Here is a 26,520-nt window from a genome sequence, read left to right as displayed (position 1 = left end):
GCCAGTGCTGTGTCTCTGCCCCATGGGGCCCATGCACAGGGTGTCCCGAGCATGTGGGGTGGACTGAGAACTCCCGGGTATTCCCAAAGAGGAGAGATTCCTGCTGGGAATGATGGCTGAGCCCCTGAGCTGCTCCCTGAGCAGCCCCTGCCAGGATGGGCACCACCAGGCAGGGCCTGCTTCCCACACACTCCTTTTGCTCTTTCCTGGTCCCATTTCTACTGCTGAAATAAATCCTGGCCACAGCACAAAGGATGGAGGGCGGGAGAAGGCAGATGGCAAAGCCGGACAGGATGGGACCAGTGGCATGCCAGAGCACCGGGCTGCCTGTAGCCAGGACAGGCAAGAGACCCCTGCCCTCTGCAGACTCCTGACCCTTGCAAGGTGAGGAAGGAAATCCAGGGGCAATTCAGCACAGAGACTCCAGAAGGGACAAGGACCCTGTGAGATTGTTCCCCCGTGCAGGACGGGAGGCCCAAATGGAGGGGCCCAGCACCCAGAACCTCTGTGGCATCTCAGGGCCACTCTCCATCCCTCCATGGAGTGGTTGCAGAATGGCAGAGTGGGGAGCAGGGAGCCCCTTCCCCAGGCCCACTGCAGACATCTGCCGGGGGGCTGCCTGCGTGGGGAGGGGGCACTTCCAGCCCAGAGCCTTATTATGCTTCCTTCATGGGAAGAAACTTTTTCCTTTGCTGTCTGCTAAGCTGCTAGCAATCATCAGGCAGGCAGGTGGTAAAGATTCATATCCATCAAACAATGCTATTTAGTTTGTAACCTGTGACTAAATCTGGTGTTAGCTTTAATTTCAGAGTCTGCTTTAGGGCTCGCTTGTTAATCTCTATGCAAAGCAGATGAAATGAATATGCAGCATTTTGGATGTAATTGTACGGCTTCAATTCAGCACTATAATTTTCCAAACAGGATCTTGCAATCAAGCTTCTATTCATTAGTGTATAAACAATTTAGTTTCTCAGCTCTCCAGTATGCCAATCATCTCAATGGAGTGAGCATCTCCGACAGAAAGAGGAGGAAAGTTTCCTTTGTGTAACAGAGGTAAAAGTTGCTCCATACTTCAGACAATTCCCACCCGGCAGATCCAGACCATTCCAAGAGAAGTGGACGGTTCCTCGTGCCCCCACAGCACTGACCAGCTGCAAACACTACTCAGGGGGGAGATGCTCCAGTGATCTCCCAGCTCATGTAGCCCCAGGCCCTTCAGGAATTCTGCATGTGAGACCTCCACGGAAGAGCCCAGATCCCATAGGAGCAGGCTGCCTGGAAAGGTGCAAACATGCAGCTCCTCAGCACATCCCCAGCGATGCTCAGGGCTCCCTGAGTGCCCACGACTCTGGGGAGGGGGTGGCCACCCCAGCCCAAGCCCCCTCCACATCCCCATCCCCCTGACACTGCACACCCCACGCCAGCTCAGCCTTCCAGGACAGAGCCCTGGGGGCATCCCACACCTGGGGCCAGTGGCAGCTCCCTCATGGAGGACAAGGCCGGGGTGACACAGGAGTGGGTGAGGGGCAGGTGTTGCTCTCCGGGGCTCAGCGCCCTCATGGCCGGTGCTGTCCTCAGCGGGGACCCGAGGGTGCCGCGCACAGGCGAGCGCCTCCGGCCCCCGCCCGCATCCCCATCCCCATCCCCATCCCCATCCCCATCCCCATCCCTGAGCACCCATCGCCCTCCCGGGAGCTGAGGGGGGACCGGCCCAGAGCCGCGACAAAGGGAAGCGCCGTCGGCGGAGCCGCTCAGCGCGGTCTCGGTTTCCAAATGAATATCGACAGCGCTAATTACAGGCCGCCATGCAGACAGCTTATTAGCTTGTCACAAAAAGACGGTATTGAACTCGGAGCCCGCGGTATTCACGGAGCGCAGCAAGACGCTCCCCAGACAGCACAGCGAACCAGGCAGGCGAACAACCTCCAGCAAAACTAATTACTTCCTGATTGTCTACGGCCACCCACTGGGTATAATACTATAGACTAAATTTGGCATATACATAACTAAGCACTCGGCACCAATTTGGTGTACAATAATCATCCTCTGTGTTGCATAATTAAAATCTGATCACTTGGAATAATTATTTCATATTCCCAGTATCGGGTGAAGATTGCATAATGTGGCAGAAGTGTGAGCCTGGCGGTGGAACGATCCACTCCCAGAGGCGTGAGCCCCCAGGGAAGGACATCCCGGCTCCAGGCACGGCGAGAGACCCGCTCGGCACCGGCACATGTGACCGTGCGGGCGAGGGGCTGTGCGGCCTCAGGCTGTCGGGCAGCACCGGCTGCGGAGGAGCTGCAATCCCCTTCTCCCTGCTCTCCGCAGCAGGAGCCGGTGCCGAGCACGGCCCCGGTGGGGCAGGACTGTACCCGCCAGGACAGGCTGTCCTGGTGTCCCCACGCAAGCACTCTCCCCATTGACCTTTCCAGCCTGGCTGCTGCCCCGCTGCCCGCCCGGCCGGGATGCTCATCGCCCGACTCCATTGTGCTCGTACATCTGCTAAAGGCATTTGGAAAGACACGGCAATAAAAAATAAAAATCAAGTGGAACGTGTGTGTCTAATCCATTAACTTCCTCCGGCGGCTCCCCGGGGACCCGGCGAGGAGCAGAAAGAATACGTGGATATTGCACGCGCCCTGGCACCTTGTCCCCGGGCCAGCCCCGCCGCTGGCCGCTGCCACGGGCTCATAAATCACTACGGGCGACAGCGTTTCACAGCTCGCTTCCCAGCCAGGATATGGCCATTCCTGCTGATTACACGGCCGGCGCGCGGGGGAAGCTGCATCTCCCACTTCCAGGAAGGGAGGATCCGCAAGGAAAAAGCATTGATAAAAAGAAGAACGAAATCAGCTTTGTTCACGTTGCGAATCTCCCATTGTTCCTGCTGCGGCCGTCAGCCCTCGCTGGAGAAAGTATTTCCTCAGCGATAAATCTCCTGGGCTCCTTGCAGCCCTCGCCTTGGCACCAGACTCTCCTCAGCTTGTTTTGTAAGAAAAAGCACTTTTGGCTGCAGGCCCCCTGTGGGGTGCACTGGGCAATTCATGGTGTGAGTTTGGGGAGTGAGGGACAGCCCTCGGGTAGGGGACAGTGGCCTGGTGCCCATCCCAGGGGTCTCTGGCCTGTGTCCCCAGTCAGGGCCACACCAGGGGACACGCACTGCCACTCCCAAAAGCTCCACTGCTATCCCGCAGCGCCCGGCACGAGCCGGGGAAAGTGAGTCTGACCGGGGCCACGCTAATCCCAGCGCTGAAACGTGGAGCTGGCAGTGGCCAAGCACTTGGAATACGGGAGTCAGGCTGACAGTTGTACAAGAAAAATAGATCAAGTTTCCAAGAAAATAGAGCTGAGTTGATCTGATTTTCATCAGCATCTTCAGCCGCCTTTCGGGAAGCCCCAGCCTGCTCCTCATTCCTCCTCTCCACTTTACAAACCACTTAATTCCTTGTTGCTTTGGAAACCCTCACAAAGACCCTCTGCATCCCCCAAAATAACGAGCAACAGATGCTGCTTTGACCTCAGCAACTTCCTGGAAACATACATTTGTCAAAATAAAAATAAAAAGATTAATGTGAGGAAGGCTTTTAAATTATAAGGAAACAGCAGACAGAGCCTGGCCTCGCACGCTGAGCCTGCAGACTGTGGAGAGACCTGGGAATGGGCAGGGAGAGGCTGTGGGACCAGGGGTCCCTGTGCCCCAGGGGCTTGGGCACCCAGAAGGGCAGGGTCTGGCAGTGCTTCCCACAGCCAGGGACTGGGAACAGGCTCAGTTCTCCTCCTTCCCTCATTTCTTGGTTTATAGGAGCAACTTGTCTCTTCTACAGAGCTTTAGACACCCTTTGCCCATCCCACAGGGGAGGAGAAGGGCACATGACGGGGGTCACCAGGAACTTTTGGGTTATGAGCACTTGGACACCAAGGGTCTCACCCTTCCACTCCAGCTGCAGCCACCTGGCACATCCCAGGGACGGAGTTCATGCACAGGCACTTCCCCAACAGCACCTGAGATGCCCAACAAGAGCTCCTGCCAGGACTTGTGACAGCCACACTGGTGTGGGACACAGCCTGACCCACAGCACAACCTATCCCACCCAAAACCCAGTACCCACAGCACTCGCCAGAGCTGCAGGCAGGGAGACTCCACATGCTCCACACAGGGGAAGGCCCTTTTCCCTCCCTTTATGGAATCAGCCAAAAATGAGCTGCTGGGAAGGGCCTCCCTCTCCTTGGCCTGGTGGGAGGTGGGCTGGGAGTTTATGCACCTGGGGTGGGAGGGTCATGGGCACATTGGGCATTCCCATACCCATCCTCATCCAGCTGCTGCTTTCTGCTGCTGCATGGCAAGACCTGGCCCCTGAGGGACATCCCTCCTGTGAGGTGTTTTCTCCCATCACCAGGCTGGGGGCGCACCCGTGTTGGTGAGAGGCTGCAGTGCTCAGGCCGTGCTGCCATGGGGCAGGCGGTGCCATAAAAGGGATCACTGTCCCCTGCTTGTGCTGGGGATGTGACAGTGGCACAAGGGTCAGCACAATGTGGCTGCTCCTGTGCCAGCACCACGGGGTGTGCAGGATGCTGCTGCATGGGAAATGCAAGCCCCGACCCGGGCTGGGCCAGGGGCTCTGCCTCCCCAGGAGTCTCGTGGTAGCCACGACAATGGCCATACACATTTACATTCCCTTCCCTCCACCACAGGGACCTCCAGAGCAACTGTGCTCGTGGGGTTGTTTCCATCCCACCAAAGGACATTTCAGTGTTCCCCACCTTGCACCCACAGCTGCCCCTGCACGAGGAGCAAATCCTCTGTGTCACTCCTTCCCTGCAGCCCCTGGTGTGGGGCAGCTCCCTGCTCCCTGCCCACCCGAGGTGCCACAGGCAGCTGCTGGCACCCAGAGTCCTCCAGCACTGCGGCCGCTTTCCTGCGAGCCCTGTGGCCAGCTGTGGTGCTGTCCTGGTGGCCAGAAGATTCTTTGTGTTGCATGGCCTTTTCCCTGCACCTGTTTTGCAGGGGGGACAGGCTGCCTTCCCTGCAGGGAGAAGCCACCCAGAGTGTGCCCCCCAGTCAGGACAGGAGGCTGGAGGGGTGGCAGTGGGGAAAGGACCCAAAAAATGACTTTCCATTATGTTAATGAGGGACAAGGAAATGCTGGTGAGCTCATTGGTGCTGGCAGGTGTGTGTGGGCACTGCCAGCTCCCAACAGAGGTGCCAGGGTCCTCCTGTGCCAAGGGATATTGGGAGCCACGCCAGAACAGGGGCACTGTCAGCCCTGCTGGCAGCACGAGCCGAGGACAGAGGCTGAGCCCCGGCTGCCTCCAGCTCCCACCCTGAGGCTCTGCCCTGCAGGTTCCAGCTGGCAGCACCTCTGCACTGCCAGGAGCCTGGAGTTAGTTCTAAACTGGGAAAGGGAGCCCATGTGCTGAGTGCCAGGGAGGAGAAGAGTCATTAGAGGTGCGCACACTAAATAATTGCTGCTTTGCACAGAGCATCACACAGAGCCGTGCCCACAGCCCAGCACAGCCAGGAGCAGAGTGGCTCTCTCAGGGAGCTGCAGGGACACTGCCCCCTCTGCTCTGGCTGCCTCTCTCCTGGCTCCTGGGTGCTCCAGGGGAACTGCAGCACCGGGGGCACGCTGCCAGCGTGGCATCACCTGTGACCCTGGCATCGCCTGTGACCCTGGCATCGCCTGTGACCCTGGCATCACCTGTGACCCTGGCATTGCCTGTGATGTGGCTGCAGTCCCCAAGGGACTGGACAAATGCCACAGCTCCTTGTGCAGGAACAACAGGTCCCACCTTCACACTCTGTCCATGGGGCCACCACGCCTGCACCACAGTCACCCCAGGCGTCTGTGCTCTGCTTGGGCCCTTGGGGTGCTCAGGGGTGCTGAGCCAGGGCACCTGCCCACAGCATCACACCCTCCTTGTGTCACCTCTGGGAGCCCCTGGGGACACTTGGTGGCTCGCCCCAGCCCACAGCCCCAGCCCAAGTGCTGTGCATACAGGGGCTGCTGGAGGGCTTGGAGCAGCCCTGCCCTGGCCCCGCACCACCGGGATTTCAGACCCACCAGTTTCCTCTGCCCTTTCCACTGAACCAACCCGTGGAAAGTTTTATAAACTTGAGGAAACACAAGTCAAAGCAGAAGGAGCCCAAAGCTGAGCTGAAGTGTGACCTCAGCAACCTCCCCTTTGTCCAGCCCGGGACCTCACTGTCATCTGTCAGCATTTGCTGAATCTCCTCCTTCGGGGACACTCCAGGCCCTTCCGCAGGAGCGGGGCCTCCCCACAGCCCTGCTCCTCTAATGACTCTGTTATCTCTTGTTATCTCTGTCACTTCCACCTCTGCTTCCCTCCACCGGCAGAGGGGTGATGCCCCCTCCAGCCTGGCAGTCCCAAAGGAGCAGCATCCCAGCCCACGCCTCCCAAACCCCTCATGGACGGGTTCATCCCGCTGGTCTGGGCTGTGGGATGGGGCTGTCCCCATGCTTGGTGGGGCAGTGGCTGGGATGAAGGTTTGATAGAGCAGCTCAAGCAGCACTACAGGTCACAGCTGAGCAGCATTCTATGGATGCTACTCCCATCCCATCCCATTGCTGCTCCAGACGTGATGGAAGGGAGGTAGATCCTGGCAGAACAGGGCCCAGGGGAAGATGGAGCAGAGTTTGCTGTCTGAAGCATGAACCTGCCTGGCTGATGAGAGGGCACTGACAGGCAGGGAGGGTTTGGTGCAAAGGAAGGAAATGGAAGAATTAAATCCACAGAACTTCCCTGCTTTTGTTCTCTCTCCCACCCCCGCTCTTCTCCTTGGCCGCTCGCTTTTCTTGCTGGATGTGTATGGCTTGATACTACCCAAGCAAGCTGGAAACAGGGTATATCAGCTGAAAGCAATTTACTTTGAAATCCAGCTGCCAGATTTTCCTTCATTTGTTTACTTTTAAATGCTTTTTTAAAAGCCAAAGTACACAAGGCAGCCAAATTGCTGACATGTGTGCCGGGCCGGTACCCCGCAAATGCTGCATTCTTTCATGTCCTCCTGGGCTCAAATCCACTCATGTTTATTTAAAATATGTAGAACACTTCAGCACTATTAAGGACCATGTTTTATAGTAAATGGAAAAAGATTTCCTCGCAGGCCAAGGGGAGAGGAAAAGAATCACTTCAATTCAGTTTTGTTCCGACAGCGCTTTGCCTGCCCACCAGGGCCCAGCCACCCACATCCCAGCAACGGGCTCGGCCCAGCGCCAGGACCCGGGAGCTTGGGCTGCTCCAGGTGCTCTGCAAACACTGGAGACAGGTGGACACAGAGCTCCAGCAGTGCTTGAGGGGCTCAGCCTCTCTTCCCCCAGATCCGTGGGGCAGGTGGCCTGTGGTGGCAGAAAAAACCACCAAGATGGGGCTTGAAGTCCCCGAGGTTCTCCACAGCTCCAGAGTCTTGGTTTAACACAGGATTTCACCTGTGAACGTGGATGTGAAAGCTACAGGTGAGATACCAACCTCTGTGGCCCAGGCTCCAACCCCAGGGAGAAAAAGGAGAGGAAATAGCAGGGACCAGGCAGGAAGAGCCTGGCAGGGACACCGAGAGGGAGCAGACAGTCCCAGCAGAGAATGAGACACCACAGGCTTACTCCAGATGACAAGGAATTGCACATCCTCTCCAAAGTAGGATACAGACAAAAATGTAGAATACATAAAATACAGATGAAAATAGCAAATACATATTTTAAGGTCAACAACAGCTAAAAGGGAAGCAGATATTCAAATTCAGAGTTTTTAAGTGCATTGCTAATGTGGGTATTTTGTGATGGAATGAGGCTGGAAGGGGCATTTCCAGCTACTGCTGCCTTTCCTCAAATCACCCATCTGTGGTTGACACAAGCTGAACTCTGTGGGGTAACGTAAGGATGCGCTTCAGAAAGGGAAAATGTCAATAAACAGCAGATAAATCCTGCAGACCTTTGTTGCTGCTCAAGCTGAAACAAACACAGAAAGGCAATGCAGAGAAAGGAAAAAGGAAGTGACATCTTTTTAATCAAATTATCTGCTACCAAAACCAAAGATGGACAATGGCTCTGTGAACATGTTAATGTGCCTCTGACAGACCTTCCTGAAAGAAAACACTGCTGATGTAGCCAGAATTGCTCTGGTTTGTGTCCTAGCAAAAAGCACAAGAAAACAGAAACCTCCACTTATTAATTTCTGATGATTTGGAGCACAGCACCTTCACAGATTTATTGTAATTAGCCAGACTAGTAAATCTTCAAAAGGATTCCTCCAGTAGAGTCCCAGACTCAGATTATGTCATGGCTGAGCACAACCTCCCACAACTGGTTTCACTCATGGGTAGAAGAAACAAAGGCTCTGAGCAAGCAGTGATGGAGAGCAGAGAGGGGTGTGCAAGGGCTGGATGCTACACGTGTTCTGGGGACTGTCTCTGCTGAAACCTGCTCCCGTGCTCCTCAGCTCCCTGCACAAAGCCATTCCCAGCACCGGCAAAGGACGGCTCCCAGCAGAAGGCAGGGCGCTGCCATTGTGATCTCTGACAGGCAGGAGCAGTTCAGAATTGGGACATACCCCTCCAGGAGTGATGAGAGAGACATTTCTCATCTTCTACTCCACAGTGAGGTCTCCAGCTACCTCTCTGATCACAGAGCTGGGTGCCCAGAGAGGGCAGAGGCTCTGGGGCTGGTGACAGCCACCTCTCTGCCCACCCACACCCTGTGACCGTGTGGCTCCTGCTGCTCTGGGCAAGGAGAACAGCACGGGGCCTCGGCTGTGCCTGCCCTGCCCAGGCAGAGCTTCCCCCAAGACTCCTCTAAGGCACTTCACAAGGACAAAGATGGTAAACAAGCAGAGAGCTGTGCTGGGTGGAACCACCCCATCGCAGAGGAGCCAGGGCAGAGAGGGAAGTGACAGTGCCCCAAGGCCACACAATGAGACAGGCAGGAAAGGGAAGCTGGGTTGCCTGTCCCCCTGTGCTGGGCTGTACCTTCCAGTCCCCACTGCTCCCGTTCTGCTCTGCTCCGTCCCCTCTGCAACACTGGTCTAAGAGACAGAAAACAAACACATGAAAGCCTGTAAAAATAAAGAGCCCAGTAACTGGTAGTAAAGACTCCAGCAGCTGTAAGGAGCCAAAAGCTGCTTGGAGGGGGTTGGATGGAAGTCGAGTTTCCCTCCCTGCTTGTATTGTATTTCTTTCCTCTGCCAAAATGTGCTTCTTGAGCCTTGGGCAGAGCTCTCTGCGGCTGACCCTCACCTTCCTCTGTTTAGCCTGGAGCGCAGGCTGGCCACGAGCGCCTGAGGCCGCGCCAGGGGACGCGCAGAGCTGCGCGCACACGGCCGGGTCAGCCCCGCTGGCTGCGGCTCCCGAGAGCCTCAGCCTGGCCACACCTGAGCGCCCCGGCCCCCGGGAGCAGCGCAAGGAGCCGAGCGGCAGAGCCCGGAGAGAGCCCGGGCTGGGCAGGCAGGGGCGGCGGGGAGAGAGGGTTGCATCGATCCCACATTTAGGGGCTCCATCCAGCCCTTTTCTCCCAAAGCTGGGTCAGGTTCCTGTCTCGGCACGGCTGCACACGGGAGGCAGCGAGAACAAAGCAGAGGTCAGACAGTGCTCTAACCAAAGGGGTAATTCTGGCTCCATTAAAATCCTCGCTCCTGTTTGCATGGAAGCAGAAGGCTGTGCTACTACTTATAAAGAGCTGAACCACCCTCAGGCTGACTCATAGCCCTTAAAAGAGCTGCCATGCTGATTTTACAAATATTAGAGCAATGCCTCAGATTCAGGGTTTTGTGTGGTTTAACCTATCAACTTGGGAGCAGACCCATAGCTTTTTTATAGAGCTCCCCTTCCCTGTATTTTATTTCCTTTCTTGGTGCCAGAATTGGAGCCAAAGCCAAGCTTAACAAAGCAATAGGCATGGCCATTCTTCCCAGCTCTCATTTACCCCGGGGAGAAGGGAAAAATTAATTTAAACCCTATCAAAACTGCAAAAGCTGTTTGCCATTTTGTGCTGCAGAACACAGTGTGAACCAAACACTCCCTTGAACCACCTGCACTTGCCAAGCCCAGCCAAGAGCACAGGAACTTGCAGATTGGAATCCTTTTGTTCAGGCACCAGCAACAGACAAACGTGATCTAAGATATTCCTCAGGCAGCAGCACTGGGGATATGCTTGGGATGCAAAAAAGAGCTTTTACCCCATTAAACACTCTGTTCTTTGAGCCCCTATTTCGGGATATGTCTCAGCTTCATGTCCCAGCAGCTTCTGCTTGTCTTTCAGCCTGGGACAGCCTGGAGCAGCTCTCCACAGGCAGGCACAGCCTGGGGCACAGGGGACTGGAGCTCTCCTCCCTCACTGCCTGCCCTTGCCAAGCACAGAGGAACCTGCACCGTGCCTGTGTGGGGCTTGCCAAGGCTCTGGCAGCACGTGGGAGTGGAGAAATTTGTTGAAGCAGAAACCAAGCCCAGGAAGCCCACCAAGCCCACTCAGCAGTGAGTGAGCTGTTGCTGACCTGCCTTGGGGGTCTGGGAGCCACCCAGCATCTGCTTCTGCTTGCAGTGCTGATTTACTGCTTTAAAGCCAAATTCACACCACGGACTATTTGCTTCTAGTTTGCTGTGCTGTGTTTTCTCAGACCTCCTCCCTTTGCCAAAGTACTATTTGCACCACACTCAGGCACGCAGAAGGCGCCTTAGATTCAGATCAAGTCCCCAGGTAGAAGGGCTCACATGAAAAACCATAAAATTATGAACAGAGATATTAACGTTAGTAATTTGGTGAGGCCATGTCTGTTCCTAACAAAGAGAAATAATGTGTTTTCATACAAAGGTAAATATTGCAATTAACCTGCTCCCCCATCCTTGCCCATCCTGCTCATTTCACACCAGTAATAAGTGTAGAACCACCCTGCTCTCTGCAGCACCAGGGTCATCTCCCTTCTGGATTCAGAGAAGGAACTATAATGAACACTCTGACTTCCCAGACACCTCCATCTACTTTGATTCTACCTTAGCTTCCTTAAACCACACCAAATGTGACTGAGGCAATAGTTTTCAAATCATTTTTCTTCCTTCTCTCCCTTAATATTCAATAGTTTTTATATGTAGGAAAAATCAAGTTGAGACAATGTGAATTTTATAGCAAAGACAAAAGATCTAATCAAGTTTTTGTATTTAAGTAGCCTTTGGATTTTCACGATGGCAAAGTCTTCACAGAGATGCCCCAAATCAGCTTAACGCAGCCACAAGAGGGAGTCTGAAATCTGTTACTGCCCAGACGGATTCTGGCTTCTAAACTCTTCCAGTACAAGAGCACAGAGAGAGCTTCAAAAGGATTCTACAGTCCTGAATTGAGCAGAACCATTTGAAACCAGGGCATCTCCAACTGCCAGATGTTTTGAAGAGAGACATTCTCGGAAATATGCTGTTGTGCTACTGCCACACAAATCTGCTGCGCCAGAAATGCACAGTCCCACCTTACTGAGATTTGAAGTTACACTCAGGTTTTACTCTTCCCACACACAGTCTGAAAGAATGGAGCAGGTTCTGCCGAATCTGACCCACAGTGGAATAAGCTACAACACTGGCTTAACATTTTGTTAATTTAACATGTGATTAGAAATTCTGGCAAAGCTGAGATCCCACAGCACAACAAATAACACTTCTCACAGGGCCAGGGAAATATCTGTGTTGAATCTGTGTCTGCTCTCCATCTGCCAAAAAATTGTCAAGACACATTCCTCAAAAATACTTTTATGGTCTTTACTGAATCTCGACATCCACTTGTTCTAGTTTCCATTACAGCTCCAAAGGGGCATCCAGGTTTGAGTAAAGCCACAGGATTTTGAGCAGAAATAGCTGCCTTCAGGCACTGTCCAAAACACCATGAAAAGCCTCTGGCAACACTTTTCCAGAGATTTAGCCAAGAGATAAAGACAAGAAACAATTATTACAGAGAGGTTAATGAAGGAAATGCTCAGACTACAGCTGAATTATACTTGACTTTATCATTTCATTGTCCTCCTCTGCTGATCTCTTTTGTACTTTTACCTGCCCACTCCTGCTTGAAACCGAAGAGGGAATCTAGGCCAGCAGACAGTTAATTCTGACATTTAAACCATGATCATTACTGGATCCCACAGCTCTGACCCAAGAGGCTGTAGATTCAGCTGTCAAGAAACAGAAAATGATCTTAAACCTTTGAGACTCAGCATAAATCACTTTTTTTTTTTTCTTACAGTATTAGCCAACTAAAGGGTGGGGTTCCTATCAGGCTGTTGAAAAAACCTGCCCCCCTACTTACGAATGTCTTTCTTTTCAGAAGCAATCTAATAGGAAAAAATACTCTTTAATTGTGATTAGGGGCTAGCTACTGGAATGCCCATGCCCGTTAATTCCAGAGTAGATGTTCAGCAGTGCAATGGTTCATACAATATGCTGACAATAGTAAGTTATTAACAGAACATGGTAAGATCTAAAAACTCCTGATCAACCGTTGGAGTGGGTCAGCAAAGATCTGATGTGATACATGTTAACATCCCAGAACAATTCATCCTCCACTCGGCCAAACCTCATTCCACTCACTCAGCTGAATGCAACTAGAGCCCAAGCTAGTCCTAATTTCAGCCTCTGCAGAGAAGGGTTATCTTCCTTCAGCAAGAGATGGTGGCAGTGATGGGCAAGGAGAAACGGCAAAGGTGCAGCACCAGCTCACGGATTTAGGCAAGGAGCTGCTAAGACAGCCTGGTATGCACATTAAATGGAAACATAGCACCTGCCTTGAGTTTCAGTCCATGCACCCCAGCAGAAAGTAGCAAGAACCCAGAGGCCACACAGTGCACAAGCTGTTTTTAGATAAATGGTATACAATTTTCCCCCTAGCTCCATGGATCAGAAACATATGCTGCAGCTATAGAACCATTACAGTTTAATCCCACCTCAAACAAGGAGATGGTAAATCTTCAGATCCTACTACCAGCAGGCTACTCAAGAAGCAGAGCACAGTTCCAATCTTTGCCATGGTTCAGGTGAGACAATCTCACTCAGAGCAAGTTAAACTGCATATTGCTTTGGAAAAACAAGTTCACTGGAATTTTTATGACCTTGATAAAAAGGTTTTTGCTATTGGATGGAGGCAAATGAAAGACTAGATCCAACTCCTGTGAAAAACATGACTTTCATATATTGTAGAAAAGATAAGTTTTAAAAAGCTCACTAACTCCTCCATCAAAAAGACCACCACAGTGAAAAAATGGGAAGGATTTGCCCCAAACCCTTTAAGTCATGGCCTTGAGACAGAATAAAAGCTCCTTTCTTACATTGCTTAATGGGGTACAAGATCCTTTAGGAGAAATTTCTCCCTGAAATAAAATTGAAAATTTAATATGATATTTTTCTGATAAAGTAGCTTGTGTTCCCCCAATAGAACAGTCCAAAAAGTGGAAGTCCCTAACCATTTTTGTATGAGCAGATGGGAAGCACAACAGGGATCTTTATGGCAGCAACTGCACTGCCCCCATACCTAGCAAATGCCAGATTCCACTAACTCCTTGCTCCAAGACAGATTTTAGGTTAAACCTCTACAGGAGCCCCTTGGAAAGAATGCACAATTATCACTTGCAAGACTAAGGGAAAACATTAATGACTTGTTTGTTCCCAGAGTTTCCTTGATCCATGAGGCAATGTTCTCAGTAAGTAAATCAAGTCTCACGCCAGTTTGTGATGGATGGGCCAGCAGTCAAAGACTGGAACTGCGTTTGCACACATCACAGACAATCCTGGTAATCATGATCAACCAGCTGACGTTACTGGTGCCCAGAGGGTCCCAAGGGCTGTGTGACTGCAGAGAGCTCTGAGCAAAACAGGGAAATGCATTGTTCTCGTTGCTATGAGTTTAAAGAAGTCTGCTCAGCCATGTAATAGTTTTGGGCTCTTTAATTATTAGTGATACCCAGCACACACCACACAATTTACATGTGCAAGTGCCACATCTCTGCACTTGAGTCACGGCACAGCCTGCCCACTTCACCAGGACCAGAAAAAGAGCCTGCTGCCAAGGGGAGAGGGCTTCAGCTCCCCTTCCGTGGGTGGGTTTGGCTCTGGTCTGGGTCTAGAGTGATAGGCATTCTCAGGCAGAGGACGGTCTGTCTTCACCTTCGTCACCTGGAAAGAAATGCAAAGAAGTGACACAACTTCTCACAGCATTTAACAGCCAGCTTGAGTCAGAACTTCAAGGAAGGACCACCAAGAAGCAAACAATAGTAAGGACACGTTGTTCAGCTGATGAGGGCTCCTCAATACTTCTAAGAAAAGGGAAAGGAGGGCTGTTTCATCACAACTACAGAACAGCTCCACGTGAGCATGAGCTTCATTCCTAAAGGAAAAGCCTCCACCAGGAACAGCAAAAAGCAAGAATTTCATTGCCTAAGAAAAGCACAAGTCTTCTGGAAAAGCAACCCTGGAAAATGCCGCCAGTCTTGACTTCTACCATCCCACAGACTTCCAGCGCCGAGTTCACGAGACACCATCAGGCCGTGAGATGCTGGAGACCTGGTCTGGACAAAAACGCGCATAAAGGAAGGCGAGCAGGACGTGCCTGTGCGCCCCAAAGGCGAAGAAGTTACCTTGGAGAGGTCTCCCAGGTCGGGCCTCACCCAGCCCAGCTTGTCCAGCACGCAGGAGTCGAAGGCCGCCTGCTGCTTGCGGCAGCGGCGCAGCTCCTGCTGGTTGGTGTAGTCGATGCACGTCCAGTAGGCGGTGAAGGGCTCGGCGCAGTGCGTCCGGATGCTCCTGGGGGACAGCACAGCACAAACCCCTCAGCAACCACCGCTCAGCCTCTTCTCACTCCACCCTCAGCTCAGTGGGGGACAAGCGGTTTTTGCAGCTTTAAGTTCTCAGGAGCGTCTAAACCGTGAGTCAAGTCCGTATTTGATACAGGTGCCTGTGGAATTTCCATCGCTGCAGCTACAGTTAATGGCAGCAATGACTTAGCTGGTATGTGGAGGAGGTTTTTGCTGGGTGGATGTTCACAGCTCCTCCACGGGACATCTTTGTTTTGCCAAATAATTTAGTTACCTTATATGGTGCCCTAACGCTTCCAAATAACTGGAAGCTCAAAAAGCCATGCTTAGAGCAGAGGTTTTAGCTGCTGCACTGGAGGTGGACATGCCTTGAGGTAATTAAATTAGGCCCTTCACAAACAGTGCTGGCACATGCCTTGGAGCTACATGTTTGGTCAGGAGAGGCAGGTGGTGCACCTGCTCAAGCTTTCTCAGTGGTTCACCTGTGAGACAGGGAGGACAGACAATGCAATGCTCAGGTTGGTTTCCTGGAGTTCATCACTGCTGCAAGGTGCAGCAGCCTCACACCACTGCCCTGAGCTCCCAACAAAAACCCAGGCCGCGTGCTCTGGAACAAAGGCAAAAGAGCTTCAAGTGACAGGATAAATCCATGTATAAATAAGCAAGATAAGACACATGGCCACTATTCCCAGGAGTTAAAGTTTAAGAAGAAAGTGTAAAAGTTTTGAAGGCCGTGATGGCGGCAGCATTTTTAAGTAGAATAATGGAATTACAGAATAGTTTGGGATGGCAGGAGCCTTAAAGTTCATCTCATTCCACCCCCTGCCATGGGCAGGGAACACCTTCCACTATGCCAGGTCGCTCCAAGCCCCATCCAACCTGGCCTTGGACACTTCCAAGGGATGAGGAAGCCACAGCTTCTCTGGGCAACCTGTACCAGGGCCTCACCACCCTCACAGGGCAAGATTCCTCCCTAACACCTAATCTAAACCTGCCTTCTGTCAGCGTGCAGCCATCTCCCCTTGCTCTGTCACATCATACACCCTTGTCACAAGTGCCCCTCCAGCTCTCTAGTAGCCGCTGCTGGTACTGAAAGTTGCATTAAGGTCACCCCGGAGCCTTCTCTTCCCCAGGCTGAACAGCCGCAGCTCTCCCAGGCTGTCTCCACAGCAGAGGTGTGGAACGAGTGACCGCCAGCCTCGAATGACACTGCCGGGCACGGCCCCGCAGCCCCGTCACCTCCAGGCCCTGCGGCTGCGGCGGCATCTCCCGGCCGGGGGCCGCTCACCTGAAGAAGTCGATGGCGCACTGGTTCACCTGCCGGCCCTCCCTCAGGCACTTGCGCGGGTCCTTCTCCTCCCAGCGGCACAGCATGAACTCCTTGTTGGGCCGGTCGCACTGCGAGCCGTAGTGGTGCGCCGCGGCCTTCAGCACGGCCGAGCTCACCGCCACCTGCGGCGGGGCACAGCGGCCGTGAGGGCGGGCGGGGAAGGCAGGGCAGGGCGGGGAAGGTCCCGCCGGCCCTCACGCACTCACCTCCTGCACGTCGAGCTCCTCGAGCGGCGGCACCCGCAGCACCCCGGGCATGGCGGCTCTCCTTGAGCGCCCTCAGCGCCCGGCCCGCACCGCGCACGCGCGGCCGCGCGCGGGGGGGGCGGGGCCTGGGCGGGGCCTGGGCGGGGCCGTTGCCGTGGTGACCGGGACGCGGCGTCGGGGCCGCCATGGAGCTGGTGCGGGGCCGGTACCTGGGGGGAGTCATGCGCGGCAGGTGGGACAACGGGAAGGGACACGGGGGGAACGGGAAGGGACACGGGGGGTGCTGGGGGAAGGTGGAAACGGGGGGGGTCCGGGAAGGGGCGGGGGGGAGCGCGGGGAGACGGCGGAGCACAGCGGGGTTCGCGTGGGAGCGGCGGGCCCGAAGGGAGGGCAGGGGGGTACTGGCAGGGCAGGGGAGTCGCGGGCATTGCAGATGGGCCATGGGGACAAGGGAGGGGTCGCAGGGGGCTGGTGGGGACCGGGGGACGCCGGGGGCGCGGGGTTGCCGCCGCTCACCCCCGCCGTCTCTTCCAGGATGGAAGGATTCGGCTACTACACGCTGCCGACGGGCACGCAGTACCGGGGCTCGCTGTGGGACGGGATGTTCCACGGGAAGGGCCAGCTGCTGAGCCGCAGAGGCGGCGGATACCGGGCGCTCTGGGACCGCGGGGTGCCCACGCAGGTACGGCCGGGGGGGGGGGGATTCACCCCGAGGGGCCTCCGCTGGCAGAGGTTGGAGGTGAAACACGCGGATTTCCGAGCCAAGCCAGCGTTCGACCCCTCGGGGAGGGGGGAGGCTGCTGGCGGCCGGGCACCACGGACAGGATTCCCGACAAAGGGCGAGCGGAGCCGCGCTGGGCTCTGCCGGTGCGACCTGGCCTTGGCGTTCCGTCCATCCATCACGTTTATTAACTCTGCACTCAAAACGTGTTTTGCAGGGGAAATACACTTTTACAGATGGTCTCGAATACGACGAGGAAAAATGGCTCTACTGCGACGGCTACGACAGGAGATTCTACACAGAAATCTGTTCTGGTTTTAAACCGCCAGGTACTAAATTGCGTTTGCGATCCTGAGAGTCTGGAAGGAATTAAACTAACAACTTTGCTTAAGAAAGATTAATTCAGCTACATGAGTAACATGGAGCAGAAATGCTCTGGCTAATTTCACACAAGCCTGAGATGCTGCCAGGAGAATGTGGACACCACCTTCCACCAGCACAGCCTGGGGTGCAGCTCTGCACCCACAGCGGCTCTCTGCGAGCAGGACAGCCCTTTGTTATCTGCAGCTTTTGGCATCCTGGTTAACCCTTTCATGCCGCTCACCCTCGCGGCATCAGCCGGGTGCTTTTGATACAGAGAAGTCCAGCAAAAGCAATTAGTTTGCATCCAGGACACCAAATGAAGTCTCAAGCATCTGCCCCACGTAGCTTTTTAGTAGATACCAAAACAGACATTTCTGTTCGGTCTATGTTTTTGCTAAAGACTTTTATAATGTTGTTATTTATTGTAGTCAAAAGGTGGGTTTATAGGGAAAAAAAGTGAGTAAAATCTGTAACTTAATACACACAATACATAGAATATTTTAGTGATGACATGGAGTTCTGTGAAGCCAGTGGTTCTCTCCTGGCCCCATTTTGGATTTTAGGGTTGGACTCGTAATGTTAACTTGGTGGGCTGAATCACAGGACTGTGCATGAGGAAATCAAAGTGATCGTTTTTTACCACACAACCTTTGTGTGTGCATTTTTCCATTTTCATTTTCCCCATCTGCAAAACTGATGAAATGTTTTACAAAGTTTATCGTGAGGTAACTCTGTTATTTTTGTAGCAAACACCATGGAGATGTATGTTAGTTATCTTGATCAAAGGCATAAATTAAAAAAAAAAAAAAAATCAAACCTTGTTTTTTTCCCTTCAGGCATTGCTCAGCTTACAAATCTGGATCCTCCCAAAATAATCCCAGAAGGTTGTTATGACTGTGGTGATGGATTCTATAACCCCAAAACCAGAGTAGTTGTTGACTACAAACGCAATTTTCTGAGAAATGCAGGTATGATTTAACTTCTTCTGCAAGGTAAACTAAGAAGGGTTTATTATATCTTCTAGGATGCCTGATTAAAGCCAAAACATAAACAGCTCCATGACTCAGTTCTATTATCACTGAGCTAAAATATCCTTAACTTATTTATTTTATCAGTGATTTATGTATCCCCAGAGCTGTACAAATCATATTTTGCAAAATTACAATGAAGTATTCCCAAGCATATATGAATAAATATGTTTTATTACCATTTGGTATGTTAATCTCAGAAAAATCTTCAGTCTCTCCTGTTATGATCTCAAGCAAGGGAGTGGTTGTGAGGGGCACATCTCTGATCCTGGAAGCTGAAAAGCTCCATGTTGTCAACCAGCAAAGTGCTTAAGCATGTGCTGATCTCTACATGTTGGAATAGTCCAGTTTATTAAAATGAGTCTGGGTCTTACCTTCCTGAGCAGGAAACCTTCACTTGGAGAGGTCTGTTTGGAGTAGAGTCTGGCAAATACACGGATAGGTCCTCAAATTAATTAACCTTGGGGAAAATTAGTTCTTACCAAGCCAAAAGAGAAACTTTTCAAGTTAAAAGCCAGGGATGATCCCCAAACAGTTGACACTGGGATAACTAAAAAAAATGTAGTCTGACCTGAAAAAAACCTACTTTGTGTTCTGGCTATTTAATCTTTGTGTTTATTGCCTTTTCAGTGCAGAGGGTTTTAAAATGCAACTGATTTCTGAAAGCAGCCACCGACTCTGATTTTTTTTTTCCCCCCTCAAATGTCCAAATTGGAAAACCTTTTTTTTTTTTTTTTTTTTTTTTTTTTTTTTTTTTTTTTCCTAGAAAACAGAACATTTCATTTTCAGCGTGCTACAGTTTAACAGTTTTGTTGCTTGGAAACTCCATTTTTCAGCAAATTTACTATTTGTTGAAAAAAAAATTCTGCTCTGCTCTACTTTCAAGAGCTTTTGTGAGTGTGCACTGTGATATTGGAGGAGGGAAGTGGGGAGGGGTTAAATGAATTGGAGATACCATCTGCTATAAAATATACCCTGTGATACATGGCCTGTTTTATAAACGTTGAATAAAAACTGATCTAGATTATTACAAATGGCATTGATCCAAAATACTGGAATGCAGTGGGCCTACTGATGAGGAAGATAAGCAACATGCTTTCCAAAAACACAGGAACCTACACAGATTAGTACAGGAGGGAACGCCTTGGAATTCAATTTATTGTTTTTTAATCTGTTCTTTGAACTCATTGTCCTTTATGACATTTATCTCAAACCCTACAAATTATACCAATCAATACTGGCCCAGCAGCCCGGCGCAGCGTGCGGCCTGACAGTGCTGGAGATGGGCTTTGTGTGGCCCTTCCAGCCAGGGCCTGGACACAAAGTTAAAGTTGTTGATGTGAGCGTGAAGAAGGAATGTGTCATGTAGGCCAGACCCTTCCTCTCAAGAACATGAACACAATTGAAAAACCCGGCACTTGTTCAACATCAGAGGAACTCCTGCCGCCCCAGGAGAGATGATTCAGGACACAAGGCCACTGAAGCAAAGAGAAAAAAAAAAAAATTAAAAAAAAAAAACCCCAGCTGTAAGCAGAAGAAACTGAGGAAGAGGCTGAGATGACAGGGAACAGATCCAGAATTACTCCATTATAGGTTGGGCAGGAAAGAGCAGGAAAACCTCCAGGCTTCCAGCCAAGTCTTGAAAGCATCAAAAGCAGATGGTAGGAAGCATTCAGGAAGTTCTTACAACAGCTTGACAGGTTAACCAAAATGACACTATCTTCCTCAGCCCTGGCAGCAGGCTTCAGAATACTCCAGCCCTCACCTTTCACCCCGGCCCTATTATGAAGCGATTGCTAATTGTTTGGTGGCTGTTTGTGGAAGAGAAGGAGGAATCCCTGAGCCTTGGCACGGCCTTGGCCCCAGGCTGGCAGCACCCAGGAACAGCTCCAGCGCAGGGCAGCCGCTGTTGGAAATTGCTGAGCTGGCTCCCAGCGCTTCTCCGTGGACATGAGAGGATGTGGAGCCCCACGGAGGCTCCTGAGGAGCCTGGCAAGCCCTGCACTCCTCGAGCTCGGAGGTCTGATCCTCATTTACTCGGAGAGCTCTCGCTGCTAGAGCAGCGCAAAGGCCCGTCGTGAAAACATAATCAGGCCCAGGGAATGAAATGACAGCAACAGCTTTGTTATACGTTTTTATCTAGCAAAGTTTTCCAAATTCTCATTACAGCCTCTCAGTTATTACTTCGTCCCTAAACCTCTGTTTCCTTGGGGATGCTCAAATTTCTCTTGATTCTCCATGTGTTCTTCAAGTTTTTCTTTTTTCCAGTATTGCGAAGTACGCAAAATTGAGCACATAAATAAGAATGGGAAGGCTCATTTGTAAGAAGATACGTTGTTTATTTTTAATAGATACCGGGACCAGGCTCCTGTTTCACCAGGAGTATTCCTTTTTTTTTTTTTTTTTTTTTTTTTTCCCCAGAAATAGGACTCCTGGCACCTTTGTAACAGAGTTTGGTCAATAGAAAGATCGGAAGATTTCCCAGTTTTTCAGTGAAAAGTAGAAACTACAAGACGTTATTTTTAATGCAAAGCAGAGAGGTACAAGAAGAGCTGTGACAGTCAGATTTTAGGCCCTCTGAATATCAGAAAAGCCCGTAACTTTCAAAGAGAAAATACAATCAAAACCAGGAAATTTTTTATGCTGAGATTGAAAAGATCTCAGCAGATTGCCTGGGTCACCTGTCTTGATGAAAAGCAAAGATATTTCTGATGAAAATTGCTTTGTTTCTCCTGTGGTTTTCACAGGGATGGGTTAAATAATATAAGACATGCTTTTCCTCATTATAATATGAGAATATTTATTCTACTATTTTCATATTTCTTCAGGTTTAATTAGCATGGTGCATAGGGGAGCTTTCTGTAGTGCAGTCAGTATTACCTGAAAAATATTTGTACCTCTTCCTATAAATCAAGAGCAGAAAGACACAAAATCTGCCTTTTCGCTCAGAGCTCAGTAAGAGAGATGAATTAAGAGCAGGATTAGGCCTAGAAGACCAGGACAAGTGTCTTATTAAGAGGGGCTTTGGTGTTGCTGCAGTCCCAAGCCAGCCAGCAATCAGCATTTCTACAAGCCTGAAAGTCTCGTGAAAAGCAGCAGGAAAAATCCTGCTGCTTCAGGAGTCATTATGAGCTGAAAAGGTCAAGATTCAAGAACATTATTGTCGTTTAGTTTAGAGAAGTCTGGGGTTAGAACGTCTGAGGTTGTGAGGCTGGCCCAACTCCCCAGGCAAGGGGGCAAAGCCATTTTAATTCTAAGCCTTATTAATCACAGACTTACAGTTTCCTCTTGTTGTTACCTTGGGATGGAGGTTCTCATGCTTGGTCTGAAAGAACTGAGCAGCACAAATATTTCGGACAGTCGGCAACGATGTGTTCAACCATTTCAGGTTTATCCAAGTACACAAATCCATGAGAGAAATCTCCTACATTTGGACTTTTTTTTCCCCTCACAACTCAGATCTGACTTGCACCAAGTGCTTTTTGGGAAATGTAGACTTTGACTTGTCTGAAAAATGCAGTTGAGAAACAGCCATAACCACTCAATAATCGCTCAGGGTAATATTTCTATACCTACCCTCATGTACCCCAAATACATGCAGATGTTTGCGTGCTCTTTCTCAGAAACTACTGGAGAATTGGGTGTGGGATGAGGACCTGGCAATTTTTCAGGCCTGGAGTATTTCTGGAAAAAAGACAGCAAATTTAACTTTGAGTCAACTGCAGTGCAGGAAAAAAGATTGACTGCACTGAGGGATCACGCACGGAGCTTTATTCCCTGTTCTTCTTTGAAATTGCCCGTTCTGATGATGGAGGGAGTGGATGAACAGCCTGATTCCAGGCTAGTCCCCATGTCATTGCCTAAGAATGTACGAGTTGTTTTGGCAGATGCCCTGAGCAAGGAGAGGAAAGCCCCAGCAATACACATACAGAGGGAATATAGTATTTTTGTTCGAATGAATTTAGCTTCCCATAGATTTAAATGTCTACTTATAAGGCAGGACCATTTAATCTTTTGTACATTTGTTTCTTTTTTATTTGACTTAAGATACTGAATTTAGATGAGGTTTAGTTCCTACATATTGAAACTCTTAAAAGCTCTTCAAATAATTGTTCTTTGGATACTTGTTAGGCTAAAGAAATCAGTTTTGATCGGCAGTAAAAGTTCATGCTATTTTAAGTGCAATGCTATAGCTATTTTCTGTTGTATATTTAATCATTTTGAATTATATGTCATGTAAAAGATTTTAGCTCTGGGGCATTTGCCAGATGGCTGATTCTGCATTTCACACAACAAAAGAAATAATGTTTGTGTAAAGCTCTTAAAAATAGTTGGTAATCAGTATATTCTACAACGAATAGGATCCAGACCTGTTTGGAAAAAAACCCCAGCTTTTGCAGAAATTAATTTAGAGGATTTGGTCTCTACCTCTGGGCTCTGAACAAAACAAATTGTGTCTATTGTTTGCTGATTTTGTAACATTTAACAAGTTAACTGGATTGTAAATTTTACTCATTTTTATGTTAAATGCCATTTATTGCAATCCATTGATCTTTTTCTCTTTACTTTGGCTGACAAACTTATTTCTGAAAGCAGGGTTGTAAAGCAGAGAGCCAGTGCTGCTCTCCGTTTACACAAGCAGAGCATACGAATGTGAGTAGCCCTTTGCTTTTCTTGCAACAGCTGCAGTGCTTGTCCTTTTTACTGCTAGTTCCTCCTTCTGGCCTCTTTGATTCATATTCCTCCAAAATACCACTGCAAAAAATATTTTCTCTCTCTGCCATGGCATTCTGCTTCTTCTCTTTGCCCACAAGGCTCTACAGAGCTACCTACAAATTCACCTTCTGGTCTTGTCTCCTCCATCTGCCAACATACTTTTTTCCCTTGGGTCTAGTTCCAGGACATAGGTTTTTAGCCACATTCATACAATTCCACTTTTCTGGTACTTGCTTTCCAGACTCTGTGGTAGTCAAAAGCTTTGAAAAATATTACATCCAGAAGCAGGTCAGAAATTGTATTATAACTCTTTGATCTGGATCTTCAAAGTGTCACTTATCTACCTCTTCCTATTTGTTAGTTAGATAGCTTTTGTTCTGATGTCAGAGCTCTGGATCTAAATAATCCCCAATGCTTAACAAATAAATTAATTGAGGAGCCAGATCTCAGCAGGAGGAGAGGCAGAACCCTGGCAAGTATCACAGTGGGGCTGCTGAGTGGGCAAGGCAAATGGCTGAGCAGTGATGATGGCAGAGAGAAATTGAGTCCACTTCATTTAAAATTACACTCCCAGACTCCTATGAGAAGTTGAGGGGGTTTTCTTACCTTTTTTTTTCTTTCTTATTCTACCCTAAACACTTTTTAAAATGTTGGACCAATTTTCCTACCCATCATATGCTCTTTTGGTATTTTTTTATATAGAAATGTGTGAAGATCAAGCACATTTTGGATGCCATTACAAAATTCATACATATGTCTTTCACAGTGTCAAAATCTGCTCAGGTGACAGACAGAGATACTTGGGGACTTCTCATCTGAGCAACCAAGAACATTTCTGGATTAAATTTGGCTTACATGTTTTAACATGAAACATCCTCCATTCAGCAAAATAGATTATGAACCAACATAATTTATATTCCAGACTATAGCCAGCAGTGATAATATTAACATTTGCATCATGATGTAAGTACTACGGTAATTTCAGCAGCTATAGCTTTTGCAGATATATTGTTCCTTCTGGTTTCCTGGCCTTATCTTTTTGAAAATTGTGGAAGTTTCAGTTCCAAAGGGTGGCATGCCAAGAATAACACCTTTGTTTGGGTGCTAACCATCCTATTGTGAATCCATTAAACCGGTTCCACACAAGTCTTATAGGCACTTAAATTCAATATACAGCTCACGTGAAAACAACCTTTACAAGAGATGGAAAGTTCATTTGGGGGCCATTTTGGAATGACAGTAATTAAAAGAGAATGGAAGGGTGAGAATCTGTGGGTGGAAGCAAAGGTTAATTGAAAACATATTTTCCATTTTCTTGCCAGCCTTGATGTTGGTGGGGTCAGGTGCAGTAAGGAAAGGGGTGCTAGGGACGCGGAGGGGGCAGTGGAAATGGAAGGGGTGTGCCAGGCAGAACCCATGGCTGAGATGCTATCACATGTCATTGTGATTGTGCAGTGGAAGAACATGATAAACTGCGCTGCGGGTGCTGGGAGGAGCCAGGGATGTGAAAGAATTCCGTGATATTGTTGTTTACAATGGGCTGCGTGTGCTTGGCCCTCTGCGAGCGGGGAGGAAGCTCGGCTGCTGCTGGAGGATGGCCTGTTGTAAACACAGACCATCCAAACACACCCTGCAAACCGTGGGCACGGGCAGGGCCCGCTCCCAGCGCTCCCTGTCCCGGTGGTGGCACATCCCAGGGACACTGCCTCCCCTCCTGGGCCCTAACAGAGCACACAGAGGGGCTGACAGCCACGCACATCAAGCCCCAACCTGCCCTTGGGCAGGGGAGGGAGGCACGGAGCTGAATTTCAGAGGGCACCAGGCCTCCAGTGCAGACACAGCCTCCAAGACATCAGGGACACATACAGCTACCAAGGCCTAACACAGTCAGACAAGGTTTTTAAGGTGAATAATGTTGTTTTCCCCCTGTTCAAACCACTGGGTATTCTAATTTTAGCAAACTTCTAGGTGTTTTCCTGGGAAAGCAATAGTTAAGAGAAGCCTCCGTGAGGATTCTGCCAGTGCTGTCAGCCTCAGCCCTGTGCCATGGCAGGCACCTAAGCATGCAGAGTCCTCAGAAGTCTCTCACAGCTGAGGTTTCCATAAGCAACACAGAAACATGATAGTTAGAAGCAAATAATTCTAAACTTTGCAATATGCATTTAATATAGCAAGATTAAACGCACCTAAATTACAGTGTGTTCTCATGTCATCCCTTGGAAGCACCCTGAAGCAAGGCCACCCTGAATTTTCAGCTGTTTCTAATCCCAGCTGAGAGATAAATCTGGAGTGTGGTACTTGGGGAAATCTCTTCTGCCACTACTTTTAGCCTGAGCATTGGAAAGGAGGCAAGTGGTTTCATTTTGCAGAGAGCAGAAATCCACTGATTTAAGTGGGCTGCAGTTTGAGCTCACTGTGGAATACACCTAACAGTGGTTGTGACACCTCTTTGGACTTTGCCAAGATTTGGAACTTCCCCTAAAGCCCCCCAAAACAAGGCAGAAACTAGCCAGGCAACATTTGGTGAGAAGAACCAATTCTGAAATGGGCTACTTAGAGGAACACATTACAGCCTGGAGCTTTAGCTGGGTCTTATTTACCTAAAGAGACTCCCCAGACTGACCTGTTGGCTGTGTGGACAGTGTCCAGCAGGACATCAGGACACTTGCAGCCCTGCTTAGTCATCTTTTGTGGGCTGATGCTGTTTCTGGGGACCAGTCATGCAGGTGGCTGCCAGGGTTGGCTCCATGTGCCTCTGCCTGCTCAATGGAAACAGCCTGAATTAATCACAAAAATGACAGAGAGCTGTCTCAGGGTGGGCTGCCCGAGGAGCCCAAAATTCAAGATATATTTAGTGGGTGCTAGAAACTGATCTAATTTTTGATTGAGACACAAGGAAATAATTCAAGAGCTCATCCATTACAATCTTTTGCTGTTTCAGTTTCAAGATTCCAATAATATGTCATGACAATAATGATAATATTTCACTGACTTTGGAAGAAATGACTGGGTAATATTTACTAACTGCACAGGGATATACCAGATTGCAGTTAAATGCTCAGACAAAGCTTTTTTCCTTTACCTTCAAACACCAGCATGGTTAGTCCTCTCTCAGCAAAGTCTGTTCCATCACTGTTTATTCTACTGAGGAAAATCTAAAAAAATGGATTAACTTTTAAAGATAAATATGCTGACACAAAATTCAGCACACCACACGAAGAACCCCATTCTACCTAATTGTGCACAGGGTGATAATTTAGCACTGATTAAAGAGTTTGTATTTTTTTCAAATCTTTTTTAAAAGGAAAATTACTTCTGAAGGTGAAGATGTGCTTAGACAATCATATTAACATATTCAAACAATTGTAA

At 49.7% G+C, this 26,520-nt stretch overlaps 2 protein-coding genes across 2 annotated transcripts in view; one reads left to right on the top strand and one right to left on the bottom strand.

Annotated features, from left to right (window-relative positions):
• Positions 1–13,903: 13,903 nt before the first annotated feature.
• Positions 13,904–16,431, bottom strand: NDUFA8 (NADH:ubiquinone oxidoreductase subunit A8). The gene is made up of 4 exons (XM_053996708.1): positions 16,324–16,431; positions 16,076–16,239; positions 14,611–14,776; positions 13,904–14,149 (listed from the first exon to the last, which is right to left on the bottom strand). Exons 1-4 carry the CDS (start codon positions 16,372–16,374, stop codon positions 14,012–14,014), a joined length of 519 nt encoding a protein of 172 aa, XP_053852683.1. The 5' UTR covers positions 16,375–16,431; the 3' UTR covers positions 13,904–14,011.
• A 36-nt stretch (positions 16,432–16,467) lies between these two features.
• MORN5 (MORN repeat containing 5) overlaps positions 16,468–26,520 on the top strand; it is a 14,616-nt gene continuing 4,563 nt past the window's right edge. The window contains exons 1-4 of the mRNA XM_053996548.1: positions 16,468–16,555; positions 16,858–17,005; positions 17,262–17,373; positions 18,244–18,375. Coding sequence (XP_053852523.1) covers positions 16,509–16,555; positions 16,858–17,005; positions 17,262–17,373; positions 18,244–18,375 — 439 coding nt within the window. The 5' untranslated portion in view covers positions 16,468–16,508. The remainder of the gene's footprint in view (positions 16,556–16,857; positions 17,006–17,261; positions 17,374–18,243; positions 18,376–26,520) is intronic.

The sequence above is a fragment of the Vidua macroura genome, chromosome 21 (genome assembly GCF_024509145.1).
Source record: "Vidua macroura isolate BioBank_ID:100142 chromosome 21, ASM2450914v1, whole genome shotgun sequence".
NCBI lineage: Eukaryota > Metazoa > Chordata > Aves > Passeriformes > Viduidae > Vidua > Vidua macroura.
Note: the sequence above shows the minus strand (reverse complement) of the source record. Positions and strands in the feature narration are given on the sequence as shown.